Below are 24,291 nucleotides of genomic sequence, written 5' to 3' on the forward strand. Positions count from 1 at the left end.
CTTGCCCGGTGAGTTAAGGTGGATCTTTGGTGGGTCCAACGTGTAGCAGAGAGGTAGAGGGTAGCTTGAAAACATGGGCCAGGGGTAAGGATCTTCTCCCTGGAACAAGTAGATAAATAAATTCAACTCAGCCTTTGAACACCTCATTACACCCCAATACAATTATTAAAAACAATGGCAGTGCTCTGGCTAGTTAATTGCTCTGACTGTTTGATTTTGCCGGGTTATTGATGCGGCATTATGTTGGATTGTTAGAATTTGTTACCAATTTAAAAACATTATAAACTGTGAGCAATGTAGTGCGATTAAATTGGGATTTGTAGATGAATTAATTACTGAGCAATTGTTCAGCACAGAGCTGGCAGCAGTTTATCAAATGACATGTTTTTTCCATCTTCTCTTTGTGCCATTTACAGTCAGACATGAGGATCTTCATATCTTAGTTTAGATAAGAACAAGAACTTTTGAGTCATATCTCAGTATGTACTTTTAAATGTTGATAGGGTTTGGAAGCTGGCCTGTTTATCCAGTTGTCTTTACCCTCCATTCATGATAATCCCTGTTGGTATTTGAGTCTTCCTCTCAGGTGATGTGCTGCTCTGATCGTTAGAAAAAGATCCACAAAGTCCTGTATGTTGGTAAGTTGCCTTCCTTATACAGCTCTGCTACTGCTGCTGTTGTAGATAATAAGTATGCAATCTTCAGATCTGCAACCTGTAATATTTTTAATCTTCTTATATTATGGTCCTTTTCATAGACTGTATAAAACATGGACATAGCCTCCGTGACATCACCCAGAGGTTTCTGAAGACCCAAAATGAAGCTCACCATCTTAGCAGTGCCAGACTCCACCAAACTCCTAATAAAAATCCAAGATGTGGAGTGCAGGTGGAGCTAGGGTGGCCGAATGAAGCTTACTGTCAATGCTTGCCACCTGTGATGGCAGCCACCTGTCACTAAAAGCGGCTAGCCTTTATTAATCAGAAACTGAAGACTTAAATTAACTGAAATAATTTAATTTTATTAAACCTGTGCTGAGTTAAAGATACAGTCCTGCACAGAGGGCACAATGTGACTGTAAGACAGCTTTCGATCATAATGTCTCCTGGTGAAGTCTTTGGAGCCATGTTTGCATATTCTGGTCTCATGCAGCAGTACGAGATATCCAACAGTTTAACTTTTGACAGTTCAAATAATTGAATTATAATTATTATATAGTCAATGTCTGCACCTAAATGTTTCAGAGGAATATCAGCATTCATCGGGTTTTCTTGCAGGTATGAAATATTCTGACAGACATAATGAGGAATAACCGTTGTTTTAACACATTGATATTTCTGGATTCGTTTTCCATTTGTTTTGTTAACTTCATACAAAATCAGTAATTATTTAACAGCTTTCTGGTCCCTGTACTCCCTCCAAGTGACAGGAGAGATGAATAAAACAGACCTGTGAAAGATGAACAAAACACTCACTAAACTAATTAGTTTCCTGTTTTGTGTTCAGCATAAACAACACCTAAATAATTTAAATCTATCCCAAAGCATGCTGAGTAAATAAAGCTGCAGGCTGCAAACAATGACTGAAGCCCTGTTGGTAATCAGTAGGAAATCATTTGAAATAAAATAACCAGTAGCACAAACTCTTATTGTTGTGATTAAAGAATAATTAAAGGACAGGTTACAAAAACAACATAGACCATTTAGTCACTTTATCATTGGTGGCAATGATCAGTCCAAAGAAACAATTGGGCACTGAGAAATAGAGCAGTGTATTGGCAAAATTAGTGATGTATCATGTTTTTTAAAATCTTATTTTAGGAACTGTAACAGTATTAAGAACACACCGTCACTTGCATACGTTATTAAGTTAAAACATTGCTATATAGCGCTCAGGGTTTTAAACAACACAAAATTAACCACAAATCTTTGCGTGTAAACTAATAAATAAGAATCAATATAGTATCACAAAACATTATATGGCAATACTCAAGTGTATAGATATTTCCTTGCATTCAGCAAGCATTTTGTCCACCGATAACCGCTTCTTGACCTTAACCTCAGTGGATTAAACAGACATTTTCTTTTGTACAAAAACAGGTGGGACTTCACAAAAACAGTCAATCCACTTCACAGGAAGAGAGGAAGCATAGATTGCACCAATAAAGATCCAGGTTACAATAAAAAGCAGAGCATAGCTGACCTCTTGCAGTGCTCGAGGAGGGAGCTTCCTCTCAGACGGACCCCCGACCGCACCGACGCGAACCAGCGTGTGATTCCTCTCCACTGAAAGGTTGTCCAAGATGAACTCCCTGTCAAGGGTGAACAGAAAAGTAAAGGGTATAAGACAAAGATGGAATCGATGGAAGGGACGGTGCAAATGGAACAGACGAACAAGAAAAATGTATAGGTGTATTTTTGACGGCCAAGTTCATGGAAGTTAACATGCCATCCAATTCACCAACACTTCAAAACATCCCCGATATTGGAGCTCAGATGACTTTATTTGAAGTCTCCAAAAATACTTTGTGCAGAGTTTGAAGCCTCTGAATTACTGTATCATTACTGCAAGACAAGTGAGAAAAGAAGGAGGGAGAGTTTTAGTGTAAGAATTTTAGATAAGATCAGAGAATATTCCAATTATAAAGGCACTTTAGGGTCTAAGGGTGTCTGCTTTGGTGGATAGTTCTTAGCGCTGAAACAATTTGGACTTGAATTTGGTAATAAAGCAGACTATTGTACAGTGCATTTTTTCCAATGGCCTGTTTGTAATTTGCATACATTTCTTTGTGAATAAAATCACTCAAAGCTTACACAGCATGGGTCAAATAAAATGTGCAGAATACCCTTTGGGTGTCCATGATATTAAAAAGTCGTAGCAGAAAAGATATTAGGGGAAAGGAATGATAACCAATTACATCAAAAAACCAGATGCCATAAACTTAAGTTGAAAAAACATTGAACCGGAGCAAAAAGAGGAGGAGGAGAAGAGAATAAAAAGAGGAGAGAGATGATGTCTATGATGATAATAGGAGCATGAGGGGTAGAAAGGGCATGAAAGGGAGATGGGAGAATAGATTAACAAGTTATCCTTCTCCAAAAATCGAGCCAGGAGTCAGACATGCACTGGGAGTTGGCATACCAGGGCCATTTCCATTCATAACGTACAGGCACACAGCTCTGCCAGCCATTACCAAGAGAGAGGGGCACTTAAACAGCCACTTTCAGAAATGGCCTTTTCACTGTCTTTATTTCATTTGATTTGTGACAAGGTAAACAAACAAACAATTTCTCATTCTGAGCTATGATTACATTTGAAAGTGCTCCGTCACATTGGGTTGATGCAGAGAGGAGCAAAGAGCCTTTTACTGAACCAGAGAGAGAATGACTGTGTGCAAGTTGAGTGCGCACAAATGTGGAAACTATTGAAATGTTTAAATGTCTGAAATAACTTCCTTCAGTACGACTCAGCTCAGGCTGGAGTAAAGTGGATTTCCTAGAAAAGCTATAAAGGCTGTGGCAGTACAGAAGGCATATTAAAAGGAATAGTTTTCAGAAATATGCAGGGTTTCTTTTTTTTGCAGAGTGTGTGTCCACCTTTTGGGTGGTGTCTTCATAGTTGAATGCCCTTATTGTAAGTCACTTTGGATAAAAAAGAATTGTAATGTAATGTGCTGTTACTGTTTATTGACTAACAACAGCGGGGAACAGGGACTCTGAGCAACATCACAATATGGTTGTTAGAGTGAGGATGCCAGTATTACTGTATCTGACAACCTGCGCTGTAGCCAGAGACACTGCACAGAATTACTGGGCGGATGGATAAACTGCTGTTTTCATAGTAAGGTCAAATAGTTTTGACATTTGGCACTAAAAACACAAAATGTCTATTTTTTTTTTTTTTTTAAACATTTTTGTTTGTTTACAAGAAAACAGACACAACATGTTAATTAGCTTTATAGGTGGCTTTTCAAACCAGGCTAGCAGTTTCCCTTTGCGTTATGCTAAGATAAGCTAACTGATGTGTCAGGCTCCAGTTAATGCACAGATACAGTATGAGATTGATATTCATCCTTTCATCTCAACCTCGGAAAGGTGCACATAATTTCCCATAATGTTGAACTATTTCTGGAAATGAGAAGAGAGCCTTCATGTGTTGTCAAATTATATTACATTAAATACAATTATAAGGTATAACTCTATATCATTCATGTTGTGGACTAATGAGAAGACCAAAACCAGCAAGACATCAGATTGTGTTGTAATATTGTCTTCAGTTATTACCATTTTGATAATCTCCAGCTAAATGCAGGGTTATAACTTTCTTGTCCATCTGCCACTGTGACTGATTCCTAAAATCTACCAGTCACTCAAGAGATAACCACTGTTTTTGGCTGTTGAGTGAAGATAATCGAGCTGCCACTTGTACATTTTAACATCATTTGGCTGGAGCTAATTTCCAACCCTGGCTAAGTGATGTAATTTCAAGAAAGTAATTTTGAATGTATTGTTATCTGGGGTTTATGGCAGAAGTCACTTTCATAAAATAGTAATAGTATTTTCTTTTTGCAAGTTATAAAAGCTGTAATGCTAAACTCCTGGAATAACCACTAATGATACAAACAATTAGATAATTAGGACACATTTGTTTGAGGGAGTGACAATAATAAAACTTTCCAACCATGCATTTGTTGGTTCATACCTCTCATGTGTGTCCGGCTGACAGACGTTCTCCCTCTGACTCTGGAGCAGCATGGAGCAGATGTCGTACTGGCTCTCCAGCAGCAGAAAGGAGTCCAGATTACAGCAGAGCACACTGAGCAGTCTGCACACACAAACAAACAAGACATCAAAAATACAGAAAGGGACTGGTATTTCGAGATACTGTAGCAGAACAGCAGCACCGGGCATATCACGCTGTAATGTAGTATATACACTGTACAGCAGGGTAGAACTATGCAGACAAAGAACCTGTTTGGACTTTGGTTGTCCATTTCCCCTGGCACTCTAAGTCTGCAAGCGCTGGATCAACACAATTTTTCACCAGCTTGCCGTAGCCAATTGTAAGCTTTGTTAAGTAGGAACCCTTTGGGGAAAAGCTTCATGGTTCATTTTCAGTTGCTGGTAATGACACCAGGCTCAAACACACTGTTAAGCCCTAGCAGCATTTTGGGACACTACAGTGCGTTTTTAGCTCTGTGTTTTTTATGACCCAGTACTTGTAGGAGGAGGAAAAATCTTCATAAAATCTTTTGATTATGCATCTGGGACTTTTTAACTTAAAGTGTTACTGCCGGTCACAGTTTTATTATTATTAGTGACAATCTTTGGTGGAATAATCATAAAAATCCCAAAGGAACAAAAGGTGCTAACCCATTTCCCAAGACAGAAATTTCACCTCCCCACCACCTCCCATCGGCACCCGAGCGTGTCTTAATTTAGACTGCATTCACTGGAAAGATCCTGTGTGTGTCACCAGTGTGCAGCATTAATCAAAACAATCGAGTTAATTCTCATATTGTCTGCCTGCTCTGTGCTCTACTCCCTCAATTTACCGCTACTTACCATACTCTTATCATTAGGACAATTTAAATCCATCACTGCATCTTATTTTACTTCCAACTGCTCCTGTTTTAACTCGATTTCTCTGTTTTCATTATTCTGTGTCACTTAGCTTTTCAGATATTTTGGATTTGCCAATGCATTTTTCAAAAGTTTTGTGTTTAGTCTTGTCCTCAAATGTTTTGTGTTTTTGTCTCGGCTATATTGCAAATGAGGTTGCTCCTCAATATATTCTTGAGCTTAAATAAAGGTTGTAAAAAATAAATAAATTACTTTAATTTAGATGACAGGTTTTTTTTTCAAATACTGTACATCTTTGTATAATGTCAATGACGCCAGGTGGACTATGTTGTTCTCATTTAACACATTATTCTCACTTTTGATAAGGCCTGTGTCATGGAAGGATGAATATGTAGGTGAATATTTGTTCCTTGGTCTGTTTTTTTTAAGGAAACATTTTAATATACTTTTTAGGTTTTAGGTTTAAATAAATAGTTTAACATTTTGGAAAATGCCTCATTCACTTTCTTGCCGGGAAGTAGATGAGAAGATCGATAGCACTTTCATATCTGTGCATTAAAGCTGGAGAATAACCATCACGACCCATTAGTCAGCTAATAGACTGAAAGGGAGCATTATCTAATGCAGGCAAAGCAACAGAGCACTTTTAGCAGCATTTAACTGCTTCTGCTTCATCTTAATAACATAGTCCCAGACCATCTTTTGGGGTTTTCTGCTGATAAATTGAATATTAAAGGGGAACAACACCTACATTAAGAATTCTAATATGTTATTTTCATGGCCTAGTACAATTCAATCTATCAGCTCTCTCCCAAAGCCAGAAACCAGAGAAGTCAGTCTCTGAGGAAGGTTCAAGAAGCTTTAGCCCTCTAGTTTTTTTTTCGATTTGGGACAGTGTTGTTCATGTTTTTCTCGGTGTGTGTCCACATATGTATTTTTTTTCCTGACAGAAAGGCTCTGGCAGGACGCTGGGTAATGCTTCATCCGTGAGCCTAAAAGCACTGCTCATGGGTTTTGTTTCTGTAACATCATTTCCGTTAGCTAGGCGGCTTCACAGCTAACACATGTTAAAAACAGTTGATCCTCTACCACAAAGGAGTTTTTTTTTACTTTGTTGTGGCGGTGTCCTGAGCAGGGCGCTTTTGACTGGTGCTCAGAAAAAAACACAGGAACAACATGTATGACTTGTGAAAATAGCTGTAATTCTCCTTTAAGGTCATGCAAGTCTTGAAATGAGCAAAATTCAGTTCTCTTCTTGCTTTGCACAGTCGGATGTTACTGTATTTTCAGACAGTTTTATGTACATGTCAAGTTGATTTTTCTTCATTATCACTTCCATTAGTTTACCACCATTTTTCAATGCACAAATGAATGAACAGAAATGCCAGGGTTATTTTTACACATTTAAAAGGATGTTTAAAATGACCGATCCTGCTTTTCACAAAATGTCACTTCAATTTCTAATGGGGTGGGTGTGTGTGTGTGTGTGTGTGAGTTCTTGTACTGACATAAAAGGTAGTGTTAAGCTCTGCATGTTGTTTAGTGCGATAGTCCCTGTGAAACACATCTCCCCTTTTAAGCAGCTGCTTCATTTCCTGATGTGCTGACTGACAGCTCTACTCACTCATTCTGACAGCAGCACAGCAAGATGCTGAGAGTCTGTCAGGCCGTCTGACCTCTCTCTGCTTGAAATAAAGAACCAGGCATGCATCCAGTTTGTCCATTAGATAGGCTTCTCGTATCGAGCAGGGTGAAGACTGAAGACCAATCAGAGGTCTTTTTACAATGTTGAGCTGTTCTGAAAAGCAATCCAGTGGTAACTTTTTCGAAAACAACAGTGGTTATTTTGTTGCCTGTGAGGATTTTCATTCAAGGGGAGCAACTAAAGATTGATTTGATTATCAATTATTCTGTTGATTGTTTTCTCAATTAATTCAGAAAATAGTATATTAAAAAACGTTAGGCATTTTGGCTTATAGAATTACTTTAACAATTAATCAGTTGTCAGTCAACAAACAATGAATCATTTTAGCTATTATTTTATTTATTCATTTTTGAAGTTTGCAAATCAAAAAAAGCATAATTTTTATTAACAGCTTAACTTTGTTTCCTATGATGGTCCCAGGTACATAAGGCTCTCCAACAGTAATACTTCACACTTTGACAGTAACACTTTTCAGCAAAAATGGCTGAAAACTAAAAATACAATTGAACTATTTTGATATTTCCTTTTTGGAAATAAGAACATTCACACCAGCCTGGTTCAGTCCAGTTACACATGAACAGAAACTGACGGTGCTCCATGATGTACGATACCCAGGTAGAAACTGCATTTGCTGTCTTTTTATCCACCAACTGTAGGACAAATAATCAACTGACATTTCCAACCACATGGCTTTTGCTTACAATTTCAGGACTGTTGGAGTTTTGCCTTTGTGAACACAAACAGGACCAACGGGAGAATTGGATTACTGTATCTTCATTCATATATTCCCTTAAAAAAAACTGAGGCCGGATGGTTTAGACCTTAGAGACAGACTACAACTGTCTCATCTGGGGTTTTTGACACTCATGCTGACGAGAATTACAACTCACATACTGTATATTCAGTTTGAAAACCCATTAACGACAGATGATTATTCCCATGATGGTGTGCCCACATGCATCAGAGGATTTATGCATAAACCTGCTTGCAAGTGTGACTGAACAGCATGCTGCTGATTGATTAGTCATGCCTGACATAAAATGCAATGGTTAACTTAACGGCCATACTATTTGGCTGAAATCAATCACAAAATCATTAAAAGGTGCAGTAATGCAAAGAAAGTCTCTGGAAATGTGGCCATAAGATGGAATCCTTATTTTGTTGGTTTGTGGAACTGACAGATATTAATACATTTTTTATTAGAATTTGTAATAAAAGTTTGCAAGTTGTGCTTATATGATACAAATGGAGACAAATATAAATAAGTGCACCACTCTTTGCCAATGTAAATAATTATAATAATAATTACTTTCTGCACATACTTTCTGCAGACTGAAAATCTCACAGGCTGTGCATCTGCAGAGATGAATTATAAGCTCCATCTGGGCCTTGCACTGACCAACAACACCACAAAACTTTATTACACTGTGGGGAATCGGAGTTTCTTAATCTGTCAGCCTGAAACAAAACAAGTAATTTCTTTTACTTTGTTGTCCATCCCAGGGCAGACCTGCCCAAAGAAACAGGTCCCTAAAAAGTTCCAGTGAATGATATATGCTTTATTCATATCAACGCATGTGCATGTTCTCTCGCTCCTACTAAACACGTGTAAAATGAGGGTGGCTTTAGCTGTGTGAATTGTGCGGTTCAATAACATACAAAATCAATGTAAAGATGCGAACAGATGCAAATCTCTGGAATGGAAACACATGAAATCTGCATTATTATATCATATTTCAAACCAGTCATCAAAGTTGCACGAGTATCATCACGTGAAGGGAAATTACACGACTGGCGTGAACACAGCATTACTCAGTGAGGACAACACAGGCATACACACATTACATTACTGTACATATTGTGTTTAACGCCCTTTTCGCGCTCCTACTTTTTCTTTTCTGGCATCCTAATTTATGTGCATGTCCTGGCATAGCTCCAACATTAGCAGAGATTTTAGATCTGTAAATTTCTCAAGTCATGGGGCCTGCCACCTGCGCGGGGTTTTCAGTTTCGTACAAAACAAATATTCATTTTTCATTATGAAACAGGCTACATTTTACTGAAGCAACAATACTACACTGTTTATTTTGTCGTTTAATAAGTAATGTTGAATACTTAGGTAAAAAAATAAATGTTTGGTCAGCATTGCTTATATTTAAGATGAACATGATCATTGTTGGCCCACAGGCGCCCCCGAGAGGCTGGGCCCCAGAAAGCTCCCCACTTTTCTCCCCTTTATGGGCAAGCCTGTCGCAGGGTGCTCGAATCTGTCGGAAGTATTCATTTTATTGATTCCCAATCTATTCTAATCTAGTTTAATTCGTCTTGGGAGGTGAGAAAACAACCAACTTTTTGACAACTTTTGAATCAAAGACTTTGAGTCTCTACGCCGTATTTGTACCTGAGAGCCACTTGACCTTCCTGCAATACAAAAAAAAGTCTTAATCCTCCAGCTACAATAAAGATTGTGACAGATTTTGCTCCACCTTAGTGCACCAGGGGTTAGTGATAACAAGGTGTGGGTTCGTCCCTCCTTGACTCTTATTCTTGTCATTTCAATTATTATGACCCTATTCATAATAATCTATGTAAGTGGAGATTTTTATGACCGGAAAAAAAAATTCCCCCCCAAAAATGAAACCAGGTTTAAATGTTTAAAAACACACACACACACACACACACACAGCCCATTAGAAATTGAAGTGACATTTTGTGAAAAGCAGGATCAGTCATTTTAAACATCCTTTTAAATGTGTAAAAATAACCCTAGCATTTCTGTTCATTCGTGCATTGAAAAATGGTGGCAAACTAATGGAAGTGACACACACACATACACACACACACACACACACACACACACACACACACACACACACACACACACACACACACACACACACACACACACACACACACACACACACACACACACACACACACACACACACACACACACACACACACACACACACACACACACACACACACACACACACACACACACACACACACAAACTGCAGAGAGAGAAGAATAGCACCAAACAATTCAGACAACATGGGAAAAGGCAGCTGGTTGCCATGACAACAAAGAGGCTTTAAGCAACCAGGAAAAGGGGCTGAGAGATTTTAGCTCTCATTAACTTGGGGAGATCAAGAGGGGTGGAAATTGTGTCTGTCTTTTTCCAGGAGGGGCTTCACTTGAATGAAGCCTGTTTGCCTGACACTGTTTCTGCTGACTAAACCTGCGATGAATACATTAGAAAAGTTTTTAAAGCCCAAGTTCTGACATACTGCTGGAGTGTAGCCCAAGGCTGGTTTCAAATTCTTACTAGAACTAAAGGATAGAGTTCGCAATACTCTACATATTTTGCTATTGTCAACAAATCCAAAGAAATAAAAAAGTATTACCGCCTTGCAGTTGTATGCCTGTGCTGACCAGTCAAGTTGCAGTTTACAAACTGTCCAGACTTTATAGTACTACATAATGTTTGTGATGAAGACTTTGAAGGAATTTCGTAAAATGTTTATTTTTTGGTGAAACTTGGATGCTTCACACATATCAACCCGGCAGCACAGAAGATCACCACAGTTTCAAGATTAGTGTCCCCAATTCAGTATCTGTTCAAACGCCTCCCCTTCTGTTCCTGAGTATAGTGTTCCTGAGTAAACAGAAACACTATAACATCACGGTGAAGTTGACCTTTGACCTTTTGTATAGAAAATGTCATGACTTCATCATGTTTATCCTATTAGACATTTGTGCCAAATTTGAAGAAAACCCCTCCGGGGGTTCCTGAGACACCCGTCACAAGAATGGGATGGGAAGATGGACAACCCGAAAAAATAATGCCTCTGTAGGCATTATTAACAACTGATCATATCTTATTCTAATGTGCCATAGAGCTCCATTGTTATTTAACGATCATCTAAAGATTGAATCCCAGTACTACAGACAGGTTGAGAAAGTAATAAAATATTGAGAATATAGAATAATGCTAGACTTGTCCTTCCAACCCACCACAACGCCTCACAGAATATAAGCGACTTTCAGTACAAGAGCTGAGGGGCAGAGAACAAAAAAAGAGCATATTTCTCAATTAAATGATCTTTCGAAACATGTCCCTGTTATCTATTATTCATTATGCAGCATACGTGATAGACAGACACCTTTGCTAATGATGGAGGCCGAGTCCTCTCACTCTCCCCGTCTGCTGTGGTCATATAGTCACAAGCTTGCTGCGTGTGTGGCTGTCTGTGTTTGACCTCAGTTGAAGCCACATTTCTGTATATAATCTAAAGGTTTGAATAGAGTCAAACTGAAAGTGCATCTACAATGGCAGCCATCATGAATACATTCAATACTGGGCTCGGAACAAAATAAAATACTTTTTTTTTGTTGTCGTACTGGTCTTGGTTTTGTTATCTATTTGTCAGAGATATATACAAAAATAACATAATTTCTGACTCATGCAGGCATCTGGTTGCCAGAAATTCTAACCAACTTAATGTCTCAATAGAAAATACAAAAATAAATGCAAAATCTAAACCACGCATCTAGTAAGAATATCTGCACGTTTTGGAGACCCCAACTGAATGTTTCACTGCTCCCTGTAAAGCTGTTTAATACATGATCCGGTGAACCGCTGTCAAATAAAAAACAGAAAAATGACGAGACAATAGAGAAAGAGCTACTTGACTGAAGCACAAGCAGGTGATGCAGCTGTAGGCTAATACTTTTCACAAGTAAGGTATAGATATAGATAATAGATTTCCCCCAGACATTTAAGACACACTGTTTTGTTAAAGTATAGTAAATACAAGAAAATCCTTTATTATTGCAGCTACATTATGGAAAATAAGACTAATGCATATGATTCGTTGACCCCAAGACCAGTTTGGGGTCATTAGTCCTATTTTTAAATATGCAGCGCTGCTAATGACGGTATTTTAACTTTTGGTACTCACAAAGCAGGTTGCGTTGAATTTTAGGAGAGAATATATCCCTTCCATACTGACAGTAGAAACAAATAATTTAAGGAAGCAAAACCAGTCACTTTATAATTAAACACTAAATGTTTTAGTGCTCCCTGCAATGCTGTTTAATACAAACGATCCAGTGTCAAATAAACAAACCGAACACCTTTCACCACAGAAAACATCAGGCTGGTATGTGAAGATCCAATATAACATTAAATTCATACCAGAGCGCTTCTTGTGAGCTACTTCATAATCCAATAAATGCACATTGTGTCAGCTCGCTGTGCTTCCTGTGACGGTTTTGTGTGTGAAACTTCTGCCTGTTTTACTGGTCTGTGGTGAAGTGTCATCTACAACGACAACTGCGTCAGGAGGTCTCTCCCACCAGCTGGCGACAGACTAGATAATTCCCCCCCTGCCCTCCTATAGAGACATTAACCTGAGTCAGCAGTCATTCACTATCAGCGCATTTACCGCATTTGCCACATTTGCCATTATCTGTTAAAAGAACCTGAAAACATAAGCTCAATCAGCCTCTTTGAATAATGGTGACCTAAATGAAAACACTGTTTTCTGCCAAAATCAGAACAGTTTTAGATTTGTGCCCGTGCTCTTTTGTCTCTCTACAAAGTGGGCCCGTCTCAGTTAGTTGACAGTGATTTTACACACATTTGCCAATCTGGGTCAAGCAATACTTGAATCAAATTGTTATGACAGCTCATTGTTGTTTGCTGATGTTCCCAAGACACTCTCAATCATGTCTGATCAAACAGCACCTAGGCAACCATAATAAAGCTGAGTTTTAGAGCTTTTAAGAAATATTACCTAGGGATGTTCTCTCCAAATTTTATCTGTATGTGATGATATAAAAAACATTGTGACAGTGTGAAAGGGGTCCCTCGTAGTGATGAACCTACGGAGAATAATCACCTGAAACGGCAGACAGACACAGTAAGAGACTAACTGTGAAGATAGTGAAGCATTTAGAAGCTAAAGAGCCAGATAATTCTCTCAAGAGTTGGTAGAGACCAAAACCAGAGCTAAAAGAGAGTGAATATTGGACTTACAGGGACAGAAGCACAACTCCAAATGAAAGCTAATGTTGCTCCAAACTGCTGGATGTGTAAATAAGCTATCACCATATCAACTTAAAAGATATATCAGTGCTGCGCCAACAACTTGTTTCATCTTCCCTCAAGTGGACAAAAAGTATCTGGCAGCAAGTTTCATAACCACACCATCAGTCAAGTCAATGACTGGTAAATTAATTGCATTTATATAGCACTTTTCTGCAAAGTGCTTTACAATTTGTCTCTCATTCAACAATTTATTCATACACACACTCAGCCACTATGCAAGGTGCTTTTGTCAAGTTTATTGGAGATATTAATTACCAATTGTAAATGTATTTTCAATACCTGCCGTTTGGTTTTACTGGCATTATTTAATAATATACATAAATGGTGTACATATTATATTACATGCATATGCTCACAACATAATACAGCTTTTATAACAATTTCTATCTATAGGCCCATTTTTGCACTTTAATGGTTCTCTCTCTAAATGCTTTTTAATTATACTACTTTAGACACATTGTTTATTAAGTGCAATGTCCTTGCGTGAAGTAGCTGCTTTATTGGTGCAATTACCCCTCTGGGATCAATAACGTAGGATTCCCTATACTATGCTGTCATATCACCTCAGGCTGTAGATATAATCAGAAAATCAAATGAAAACCGGTATAGTTTTATTGTGGTGACGTGTTAAAAGGGGTGTTTTTCTAGTTTTTTTGAGGTGACGTTGGCTATATGGGTTTGTACTGGAGAGCAGCACCTCCTTAGAAACAGTATATAATATAGTAGCAATACAACAAGATGTAAATATGTTGACCGGTGAAGTTTGAAATAACCTCTTATCTTCATATTTGTACTTTACAACATGTGTGGAGGCATCAAATCTAGAATAATCTAGAATTTTCTCTTTATTAATACATCACATTTACTCAGAAGGTCTTGGTTTTAAGGCAATTAAACCAATTCCTGAACATTAACATGGTATGACTTGACTTCCTGATAGTAAAATGCAAATTTAGCACATTTAGAGACCCACACAGGCACTCTGCAAGATTGTCAGTGAAGCTATAAGTTTGCATGTCAAATGAATAGAGCATCTTGTTCCTTTCACTTGGCTTCTGGATGTTAACAGGAGTGGGCTGACTGACAGGCACAGACACAGCGAGTGAGTCAGCATGGCTCCAAACAAGTCACAGCTATTGTGATTCAGAAAGCCTTTAAAAAAATAAAAAAGGCAAAGGAATACACAGCAGCCACCAGAGCTTTGCCCACACAACCAAGAAACATATGCAACTGTGTATGCAAAAACATCCTTTTGCACAGATTGCTTTTTATCTACCTTAAACACATTTTTAACCATTTGAAGCACTGAACCTCAGATTGAAGTAGAGCTGGGTATCAATTAAAAAAAATGATAACCGTCAAAATTATACAGACACCAATAAAGTACTTCAAATGAACTAATTTTTTATCAGACATCACAGGCATGTACTTAAAGCCAATCTTTCAAACGTTTGGCGGCATCTCAGCACGCTGAACTGCCAACTTCAGACGAAGGACTAAGGGCTTGACGGTATCTTCCATCTCGATATAGGTAATTTCATATCTCAATAACAACATGTATCAGAATATAGCATGTTCTCTGGAAACTGAATAAAAAAATAGACAATATGAAATAACCACATGGTTGTGTATACTCCTGTGTGAATTTATTACGCAAATGAAAAATACTTGTAAATATCCAATTTTGATGTTATTGTGTTTCTCGATATCACAATACTGTTGCATTGGAAGTTGAAATTATCGCAAAACCAAGATCCAGCTACTGTTGTAATGAGCCAATCACAGGTCACATTTGATCGAAGACAGTCGCCGTGATTGGCTGCGAGCAAAACATACAAATACTAATTAAAAATACTAATTAGGTAAAATAAGTTTTCCAGCCCTAGGTTTAAGCTACTGATATTATTAAATCTTTATCAATTATTCTAATGTTACACACACACACACACACACACACACACACACACACACACACACACACACACACACACACACACACACACACACACACACACACACACACACACACACACACACACACACACACACACACACACACACACACACACACACACACACACACACACACACACACACACACACACACACACACACACACACACACACACACCCCTCTGGCAAAAGCAGACTGACATGGTGCTTTATATTTTCATTACCCAGCATTGAAAGTTTGATGAAAGGATTTTTCTCTGGATAAGAGAGAAATAAGATAGTGAGTGTGTGTGTGTGTGTGTGTGTGTGGTCACCAGGTGCTAATCCAATACCATGTGCTTCCCCACTGATGTTAAGTAATGTGGAAAAAAAAAAAATCAATCTCACCTCAGGCCAAATGTATGAGACTGCTCATAGTGGAACAGGGAATGAATCTTTGCATCTGAATTCAGAGCAATCAGCCTGTCGATCAGATCCTGTGGAGTAAAATGAGAGGATTTGATATGAAATATAGCAGTTATAGTGCAAAGAAAGAAAACTATGGATATTTGCAATGTGTAAGGTGAAAAATGTACATCAGCCTTGGTGTGAGGTGGGGGTTTAGGAGGAAGCTTTTGCGAGGTAAAACAAATGTGTGGGAGGTGGTTGAAGGCAAAATTAAAGGCGCAAACATGCCCTCAAATGGCTGAAAGAGGCACTGCATTAAGTCTGGATTGCACGGTGTGAAAAACACTCACAGGAATGGATGTTGGCATCTCTCTCAGGGTGTATTCACTCTTGTTTGCTAGAGGCTGGCAGCCCAGGAGTTCGGACACAGACCGGGAAGAGGAGAGCAGGTTGACCAGGGACAGGAAGGACTGGAGAGAGAGAAAGTGAGACAAATAGAAAGACAATTAGATGGTAAGAGAAAGTAGGAAAACAGTAAGAAAGACGGAATTCACAACTGATAATAACTGAGTTGATTTTAAATTAAGATGAAGTCATTTTTAAAGAGTGATAAAGAGTGAAGAGTCGTCATTCCCTGTTTTCATCAACATTTAATCTACTTTTATTGTCATGTGCCATCTATTTATTGTTTGTGTTTTAATGTGTTTTGCTGTCAGACTCTGTGTGTGCATCGTTTTGTAAATACCTATTAAGGGACTGATTTTGAAAATTGGCTTGATGCGAGAAATTATGTGCATCCCTATAATTAAGCATATTAAATACAATTAAATATTAGATACATGCAGATATAAATACTAGAGAGATAGGATGATAAAAGAAAAATGTTATGGCTCAACTACTGTAGCTAGCTGATGTTGAAGCTAGTGATGGTCCCAAAGGACAGAGGGTGTCATATGTTACGCATATTGTAAAGACCCTTTAGGCAAATCTGTGATATTGGACAATATATATAAAATTGACTTGATATTCAGAAGTTATCATATTTTGTCCATGGTGAAAAATTACATTGATGCTTAAACAAACCCTGAAAGAGGATGTTACGGGCATAATAAGATGCGGACCACATGTGAGCACTTGCATCATGTACTTAAATCTGAACTTGTGAACAGAACAGTAGCCTGAAGAATAATAAACCAAGTCCTCCTGCTCCCATCTCTGGATGAAGGAGAACATTGAAAACTCATAAGAATCAAAGAAAAACAATAATGTATGCACACACATAAAAGTCAGGGTTTTAAATTGTAATAAGCAGCTTAAAGGCAACAACACCTTTGATAATTATAACGGTTTGATGTTGCCGAAACGCCCTTCAGTTAACTTATCACTTATGATGCTGATTCACTGGGCAACGTTTTGGTCAACGTGACAGGGCAATGTGCATGTCAATAGGAATTAACATACACCAAATGCCTTTGTAAATGTTGCAGTCAATAACGGTATAGAACAGCGCAGTCAATACAAATAATAAATAAATAAATAAATACATTTCTCAAAAATTGTGAATTGCCGCAACAAGAGGTCCTTGAGCATACAGTCAAAAATATGCACAGAAAAATAAGGCTGATGGGTCCACTGATATGCAAGAATAGCTGCAGACAGACACAAACATACTCACTAAGTAAAAAGCCTTTTAGTAATTTAGCTTAATTTATAAGAAACAATACATCTGAGTACTAGTTAGTGCCAAAAGTAAAGAATCACAGTAACATGTGACTTTGGCCCGCATTATTCCCGACATTGTAAGTCTTTGCTAAATATTTCTGTTTTAATTTTAGGCACACACATCAACTGCACCTTTATCTGTTTTTCGAACAGTTCCCATGTGCTGACTTGGATGGACTTGAAGGTCTGAATGTATGTATGTAACGTGGCAGCTGACCCACTGATAAGGCCGGATTTAAAGTCACCAGTGGCAGGGCACAGTTCACACTTCACTGGCTGTCCGTGTTCACTTGGCTAGTTTCACAGAGAGAGATGACTTGGCCCCTGTCAGAGGCCAGCATCTCACACACACACACACACTAGAGCTTCAAATGAAAGTTTGAGTGTGTCCTAGACTGAACCTAAAAATTCATCCCAAACATTTTTCGAAATCTAAAATAACAGCCTTGTGGAATCATTGTCAAGGTTTGAAACCCTTGGTAACTGATAGTGAATTGTTGCAGCTCAGACTGAGAAGTAAGGTCACATTTTTAGTCAATCAATTTGGTTTGCTCTATTTCAGAAACAATCTGGTATTTCTCTCACACGCACGCACACAAACCTTGAGGCAGCTCCTGTCTATGGGGTCCATGGGTGTGGGCTTGGGACGGACCACCCCAATATCTTCACTGCCGCATTCGAGCACAGACCACAGCTCTACTACCAGTGCTCGGACAAAACCTGCAACACAAACCAGAGGTCTTAATATGGATTTGTATGGAGAAATTAATGCAATTGAGATTTTAAGCATTAAAGATCTAACATTTCATCATGCAAAACGGATATCTTCTTTATATCTACTTTTTATGTTTCAATGTTTTAACAGAGCAACATTAAAATGTGTCAAAATTTAGAGAAACTCAAATATTACGACAGATACTTTTGGCATTTTAGCTCTTGTCGACAAGAGACTATCGAATCCCTGAGAGGCAAGCAAGAAAACATTTCTGGTGATCTATATCTAAGTCTGATTAAAAATAAATCTGTGAAAACAGGTAGAAAACAATTTTGGCAGGGGATGAAGCATTTTTCTAAATAAGACTAAAAGCACAGATTGGAATACAACTATAGGCCAATAAAATAAAATTGTAATTTTACATTACTTTCTAACACACAATATACTGTATGTACCCTGTGTTTAGAGTGCATGGAGTAACTTGAACTCACCTGGAATAAATCATGAATGCTTTTGTGTATTAATGAGTATTAAAACAACAAACTATTAAAAAAACATTTCCTGGCAAAACCTTTTATTTCCAAGTGTTCTTAAGTCATAAACACAGAAGAAAAAACAAAGTAGATCAGACTTAAAAAATGTATCACTCTTAGTCTTGAGCATACTGTTTTGAACTCTTCTACTTGTCTTGGTCTTGTTAGAATCAGAGTTGTCTCGTAGTCTGCTATTTTGATTTTAGAAGATCGATCTTGTTTATAGATCCATCCTAACTTCTTAATCAATTTATTAGCATTAGAAAGACACAACTTTTGGTATTATTATGGTCTTGAACAGGACTTGATTTACTCTGGACTCAGCCTGGACTTTACTGCCTTTGGACTTTACTTTAACTCGACCAGACCTAGTCTTTGAATTGACCTGGACTAGATTAAGTTGGTCATGACTACAGCCCTGCCCTCAGGGCTTACTTAGGAGACAGAAGAGGCAGAGGAAATATGGAGAAATAGAGAGAGAGAGGGGAATAAGAGAGCAAAGACCCTCAGCTAGATTCAAACTGTGGAAATTATATTGTAAATTCAGCTACCCAGATGCTCCAAATATTACAATTTGACATTTCCTAAAATTTAATTTTACACTTCCAAATTGGATTTGTTGTATACCACTATGCCTCTTTTCCCCTCCTAGCATTAATATGCACCTGATATGAATCTGACATCCGATTTATATTTATTGTCACACAAATTGTCTTAATCCATACAAAAACTGGATAGTTAACACCTCGTCTTGCTCTTACTTCATGCACTAATCCTGTCTGTCACTAACAACTTCAAAAAGGTGTTGCTCCCTGGGCTGGTCAATGCCTGCTTTATGTTGACTAGGCAAAAACATCACTGCTGACAGGTGCAAGTTTGTGCAAGGAAGTGCTTTAGTACCTGAGCTGTGCAAAGCTGCCACCCCTGGAGCAGTGGCCGCCACCTGTGTCACCATCACCCCATATCCAAACTTCTCGTAGCGGCTCACCTAGGGAAAACCCCAAAATAGTTCAGTACTTATATAGCAGCAAAAAAGGAAACCGAGAATTGTAAATCTGGTATTTGTGATGCAAACCCTCATATGACATGGCTAGAATCCTGAAAAGGCACTACATCATGTAGTTGAGTACACTGGGGAGAAATTAAATTGCAAATTGATTTTTGAGTGTACAGGCCATTCATTAATCACATCACAATGTCACAACTAAAAATAGACAAAATATAATTGCATTCCATAATTAAAGTGAAATGGCAAACGAGAGCAGCAATTACAAGAGTGCGTAAACAATGGCAGTAAATTAAGCCCACAGAGGACTAGCTAAGGTTTGCAGTAAGACTGACTCAGTGTGTGTGTGTGTGTGTGTGTGTGTGTGTGTGTGTGTGTGTGTGTGTGTGTGTGTGTGTGTGTGTGTGTGTGTGTGTGTGTGTGTGTGTGTGTGTGTGTGTGTGTGTGTGTGTATCATGGACAATATTATGTATGTAAGGAATATGTAGACTCCAGGGATTAATAAATTAAAGCCTGTGTTGGGAGTAGCAGCATGTAACAGCCTCCAGGCTTCTGCTGAATACTGAACAGTCTTCAGGAAATATGACTGTGGCCTTGAAGAGCAGCAGAAAATTACCACATATTCTGCAGAATGGATTAGATGGTGACATAGGCCAGTAGAATGAACAAAGGTTTAAAGATAGATTATGTTCTGCACGGTAGGATATTACAGCATAGAAATACTGCGTGCATATTTTACTGTATGTGAGAACAATTCAGTTTGTGCAGTAGTTCCTTACTTCTCTTTTCTGTCTCACCAGTGCCTAAACAATTGAATCCACACAACTCTATAACTCATATCTATGTAAGTTAAAGAAAAGAGTTATAATCCTGCAATTGAGATAGTTTCTAGGAGCCGGTAACCTTACATTTGAATTCAATGTAAATAAATACACTTGATGCAACTAACTGTAACTCAAGTCAGTGTGGCAAAGATTCACTTAAACAGCATTATATAACTTTGGCACATTGACGCTATCAAAATGATTAAAACCGAGCCACTGCCAAATGTTATTCTCCCAGTGGTTCCATAAAGGTGATGAAACAGTTCCATCGAAGTTTATCAGCATCCACACTTATCAGCACTTCTGCACTAAAGTTCACTGATTGGTAAAAGTCACACACTGTTTGATTCATATGAAGCTGGCACGATAAAGTTATATGACCAGCTTACATAATTTGAAATCTACAACCAGTGCTTTAACTAAATTATTTTGGCAAAATCTGGAATTCCCCAGTAGTAGTATCTCACTTAAGTTATTTATTTGTGCATATAAAAAACAGAAAAATAGTTGGAATGGGAAGCTTCCTGGTGTGACTGTGTGTATGTGTGGAGCAGGACGTTTGACGTTTGAACCTACAGTCTATGAGTAAAGGTTGGAATCCTAAATAAGTCCACTGGAGATCAGCAAACTGGGTATACATAAATATAAAATGCAAAGCAAAAGACACACTTTGTAACACTATGTCATCACTACTACTGTTTACTACCTGTAGTTTTTTAGTGAAGCGAGAAAACATGTAGGAGACACACTCATTGATGGCTCCTGTCTGCTGGAGCAGCAGCAGGCCTTTTGGAGTTGCAGCAAAGTTCAGCAGGCTGTCCAACAATGTCTCCTCCCAGACGAGCCTGTTTCAGAGTCCAAGAGAAAGACTGATTAAACTGCAGTGTTACACGAGCCATTGGAAAGCAATTCATTCATTATTGATCTTTATTGATTTTTTGTTTAATAGTTCAGTCTGGGATTTTAATCACACGCTCCTTACATACATTTTTGCCTGCATTAACATAAATCATTGTACAGGGTAGATATGTTTCCTTGAATGTTTCTGCATTGCATCCCTTGTGCGACACTGCTGCAAGATAAATGGTAGTGTCAAGTAAATGCAACCTGATTTTATGGTCTCCTGGCCAATCAGTGACCACACAGCTTCTGAACTCTAACTCAGGTCAACATCTCATATTTTCCACACAAAAAGCTGTTTATGCCAGACATGGTTTCTGTATTTATGTGATATTGGTATTGGAATTTATTTTGGTGTTGTTCATGGGCTGTCTATATTTTCTTGAATGTAAACATATTAAGAAGGTATACGGTATGTTAATAAGCTTACAGTGACTGTATGATAGGGTAGAAAAAGCATCACTGTGTATAATAATCACTACTTTAATTCCAGAGATTTGAATAAAGTGGCCTCACATGTTCTGCAGCTCCTGGGTTGCTGTTCCAACGTTGGCTCCAGGTACCGGGGTTGGAGTCCTTTCTGATAAGGAACTGGTCTAGAAATAAGGAAGATAATTGTAGTAGTTTATTTTTTTATCTTGTACTTTGTCGTACATTGTTTCACCTCAGTTGTCATATTCTGTGAAACTGACCACAATGCAGTAAATAAATACATAATACATACATTTTCTTTGTCAGTTCTTGCAATGCATGAGTATCGCAGAATCCCTGTAACATGATACCATCGTTCTCGTGGCAAACATATCGTGATAGTATCGTAGTTACTCTGTGATTCCCACCCCTACTGTATGTTAGTACTTGGTGCATCTTTAAACTAAATGTAGGCACTAAAAACTACACTCTACTCTTCATCTACAATCTCTAAATGAACTTTGCATTAACACTAAGAAAATTGAAGAAGTTTGTAAACCTTCTTGCACTATCTGACAACACTGGAGATTAGGCTCGAAACAGTCATTCCAATCAATCCAAACTGTTTTTCCCCTTTGAGCTAATTAAAATCGCATGCCTTCTTTTGGGGCCATGTTTGTGTCTTTTTACAGTGGGTGGACTGAGGTCAAAGTTGTTACACGATGATATACTATGAAAACAGGTGTGGACTAATAATACAGCATGTTTTCCAGTGCATGCCAATGTAAGAATGGCAGACTGATCATTAATATTTAACACGTACTGGGTAAAGTCAGGAGGAAGTGCTGTATACTGATGCCACAATGTCTCATAGAAGTTAATTTTTGACATGAATGTTTTGGATAACAAAGTGGTAAGACGTGAGGTGGGACTGTACGCTGTATTTACAGATATCTAACGTTGAGACATTAATGATGTCTCCTACCTGCTATAAGCCGTTTCACTACTTGTCTTTTCTTTGTTTCCTCTGTTGCTGTATGTAGCAGGAGTTATTTTTGGTTTTGGTTTTACATAACTTTTGGTTTTTACATAACTGAATAACTGAATAAAAACTGTGTCTGTTTTTGTTTTCAGTTTTGTTTTCCAGTATTATATTACCAAATGTATTCTGATGTTGATGCATTGCCGTGACAAAGGCAGTATTCCAAAGAATAAATGGAGCAGATGACAATGGTTAGTTAATTCCCCCCATTTGCAAGCAGTGGTGGCACTTTTCTTGCTGCGGTGAATGAATAAAGAGAGAGTACGGCATTCATCAAGCAAATGAAACATGACAGGAGTATTCTAGCCAGTGAAACTCATCATTAAGACACAGACACCCCTCCATTAGATCTCCTAGAAAAAAAGATTCAGATACAACCTTTATCTATGCTCTTTTACAATGTTTTTATGGAGGGATTAGTCAAGCAACGCACTCTAAGGAAGGGTCTCATCTCTTTCATTTACAGAATCAGCCTGTAATTGACAGCCAATTCAATTAGGCAACAGCAATATTACAATGATAAAGTGTTTTTCTAATGCGTTGTATAATTTGGTTTTTAATATTTTTATTGTTGTTGCTGCATCAACTACTTTAACACTGTGAGATCCTAGGATGCATTTTACAAAACAAATACTTTCCCAAATGTTAACGGGGTAGTGCAATTTTTTTGCATATAGATGTCGGTCGGCCCGCCTTGTTTGGAGAAGCAGTATGTGAAATTCTGATCATTGTTACATGACAAATTAAATCCAGATACCCTTTTCCATGCAGCAGCTACAGCTTTGTGAAGTCCGTAGGGTCGGAGAACCTGCAAACCTTCGCAGGTGTTGTATATCTGCCTACAGACGAAGATAAATGCTCCACATGATGCATGGGACGGATCAGATTCACTTAGTGTTGACAGCTGCTTTTCCAGCAGCCAGAGGGTAAACTGCACAATGACATGAGCAGCCAAAGTTCTGCAGAGGACAGAGGAAACAAAAATAGAGAAATAAGCTGGTGGACAGGTGATGGGACTTAATGCTAATAACTGTCCCTAAAGTCTGTAATGAACTGGGAAAAAATGCGTTTAAGTTTGCTGTTCCCTGTTTTTATATGATATCTAATATGTTTTAAATTTGTTCTTTTTCACATTTTTAATTGGCATGCGTTTGTCATGTCTTAACTCCTGGTTAAAAACAGGTTCAGATAGGTGTTATGGTCATATACTGTATAAAAGTCTAATCTTGTTAGTATCTTGTCAGACTTTGACTCCGCTTATTCCACTTACCGAAAAAGAGCATTGATGTAGGCGTTGGGTGGGGCTTGATTATGGTGAGTTTAAAGTCCTTGCCCTCCCTTTTTTTTAAATGTTGTTTTCTAAATGTAAAATACATTTTAGTATGTTTCTTAATA

At 38.1% G+C, this 24,291-nt stretch overlaps 1 protein-coding gene across 1 annotated transcript in view; it reads right to left on the bottom strand.

The window, feature by feature from the left end:
* Positions 1 to 24,291, bottom strand: part of tbc1d32 (TBC1 domain family, member 32) — a 74,666-nt gene that overhangs the window by 34,456 nt on the left and 15,919 nt on the right. The window contains exons 17-26 of the mRNA XM_083934300.1: positions 23,654 to 23,855; positions 21,960 to 22,039; positions 21,250 to 21,388; positions 19,614 to 19,701; positions 18,067 to 18,185; positions 16,094 to 16,213; positions 15,744 to 15,832; positions 4,702 to 4,824; positions 2,197 to 2,311; positions 6 to 99 (exon numbers count right to left, since the gene is read on the bottom strand). Of these exons, the coding sequence (XP_083790426.1) occupies positions 6 to 99; positions 2,197 to 2,311; positions 4,702 to 4,824; positions 15,744 to 15,832; positions 16,094 to 16,213; positions 18,067 to 18,185; positions 19,614 to 19,701; positions 21,250 to 21,388; positions 21,960 to 22,039; positions 23,654 to 23,855 (1,169 nt within the window). The remainder of the gene's footprint in view (positions 1 to 5; positions 100 to 2,196; positions 2,312 to 4,701; positions 4,825 to 15,743; positions 15,833 to 16,093; positions 16,214 to 18,066; positions 18,186 to 19,613; positions 19,702 to 21,249; positions 21,389 to 21,959; positions 22,040 to 23,653; positions 23,856 to 24,291) is intronic.

Source organism: Echiichthys vipera (assembly GCF_963691815.1).
Source record: "Echiichthys vipera genome assembly, chromosome: 19".
NCBI classification, from domain to species: domain Eukaryota; kingdom Metazoa; phylum Chordata; class Actinopteri; order Perciformes; family Trachinidae; genus Echiichthys; species Echiichthys vipera.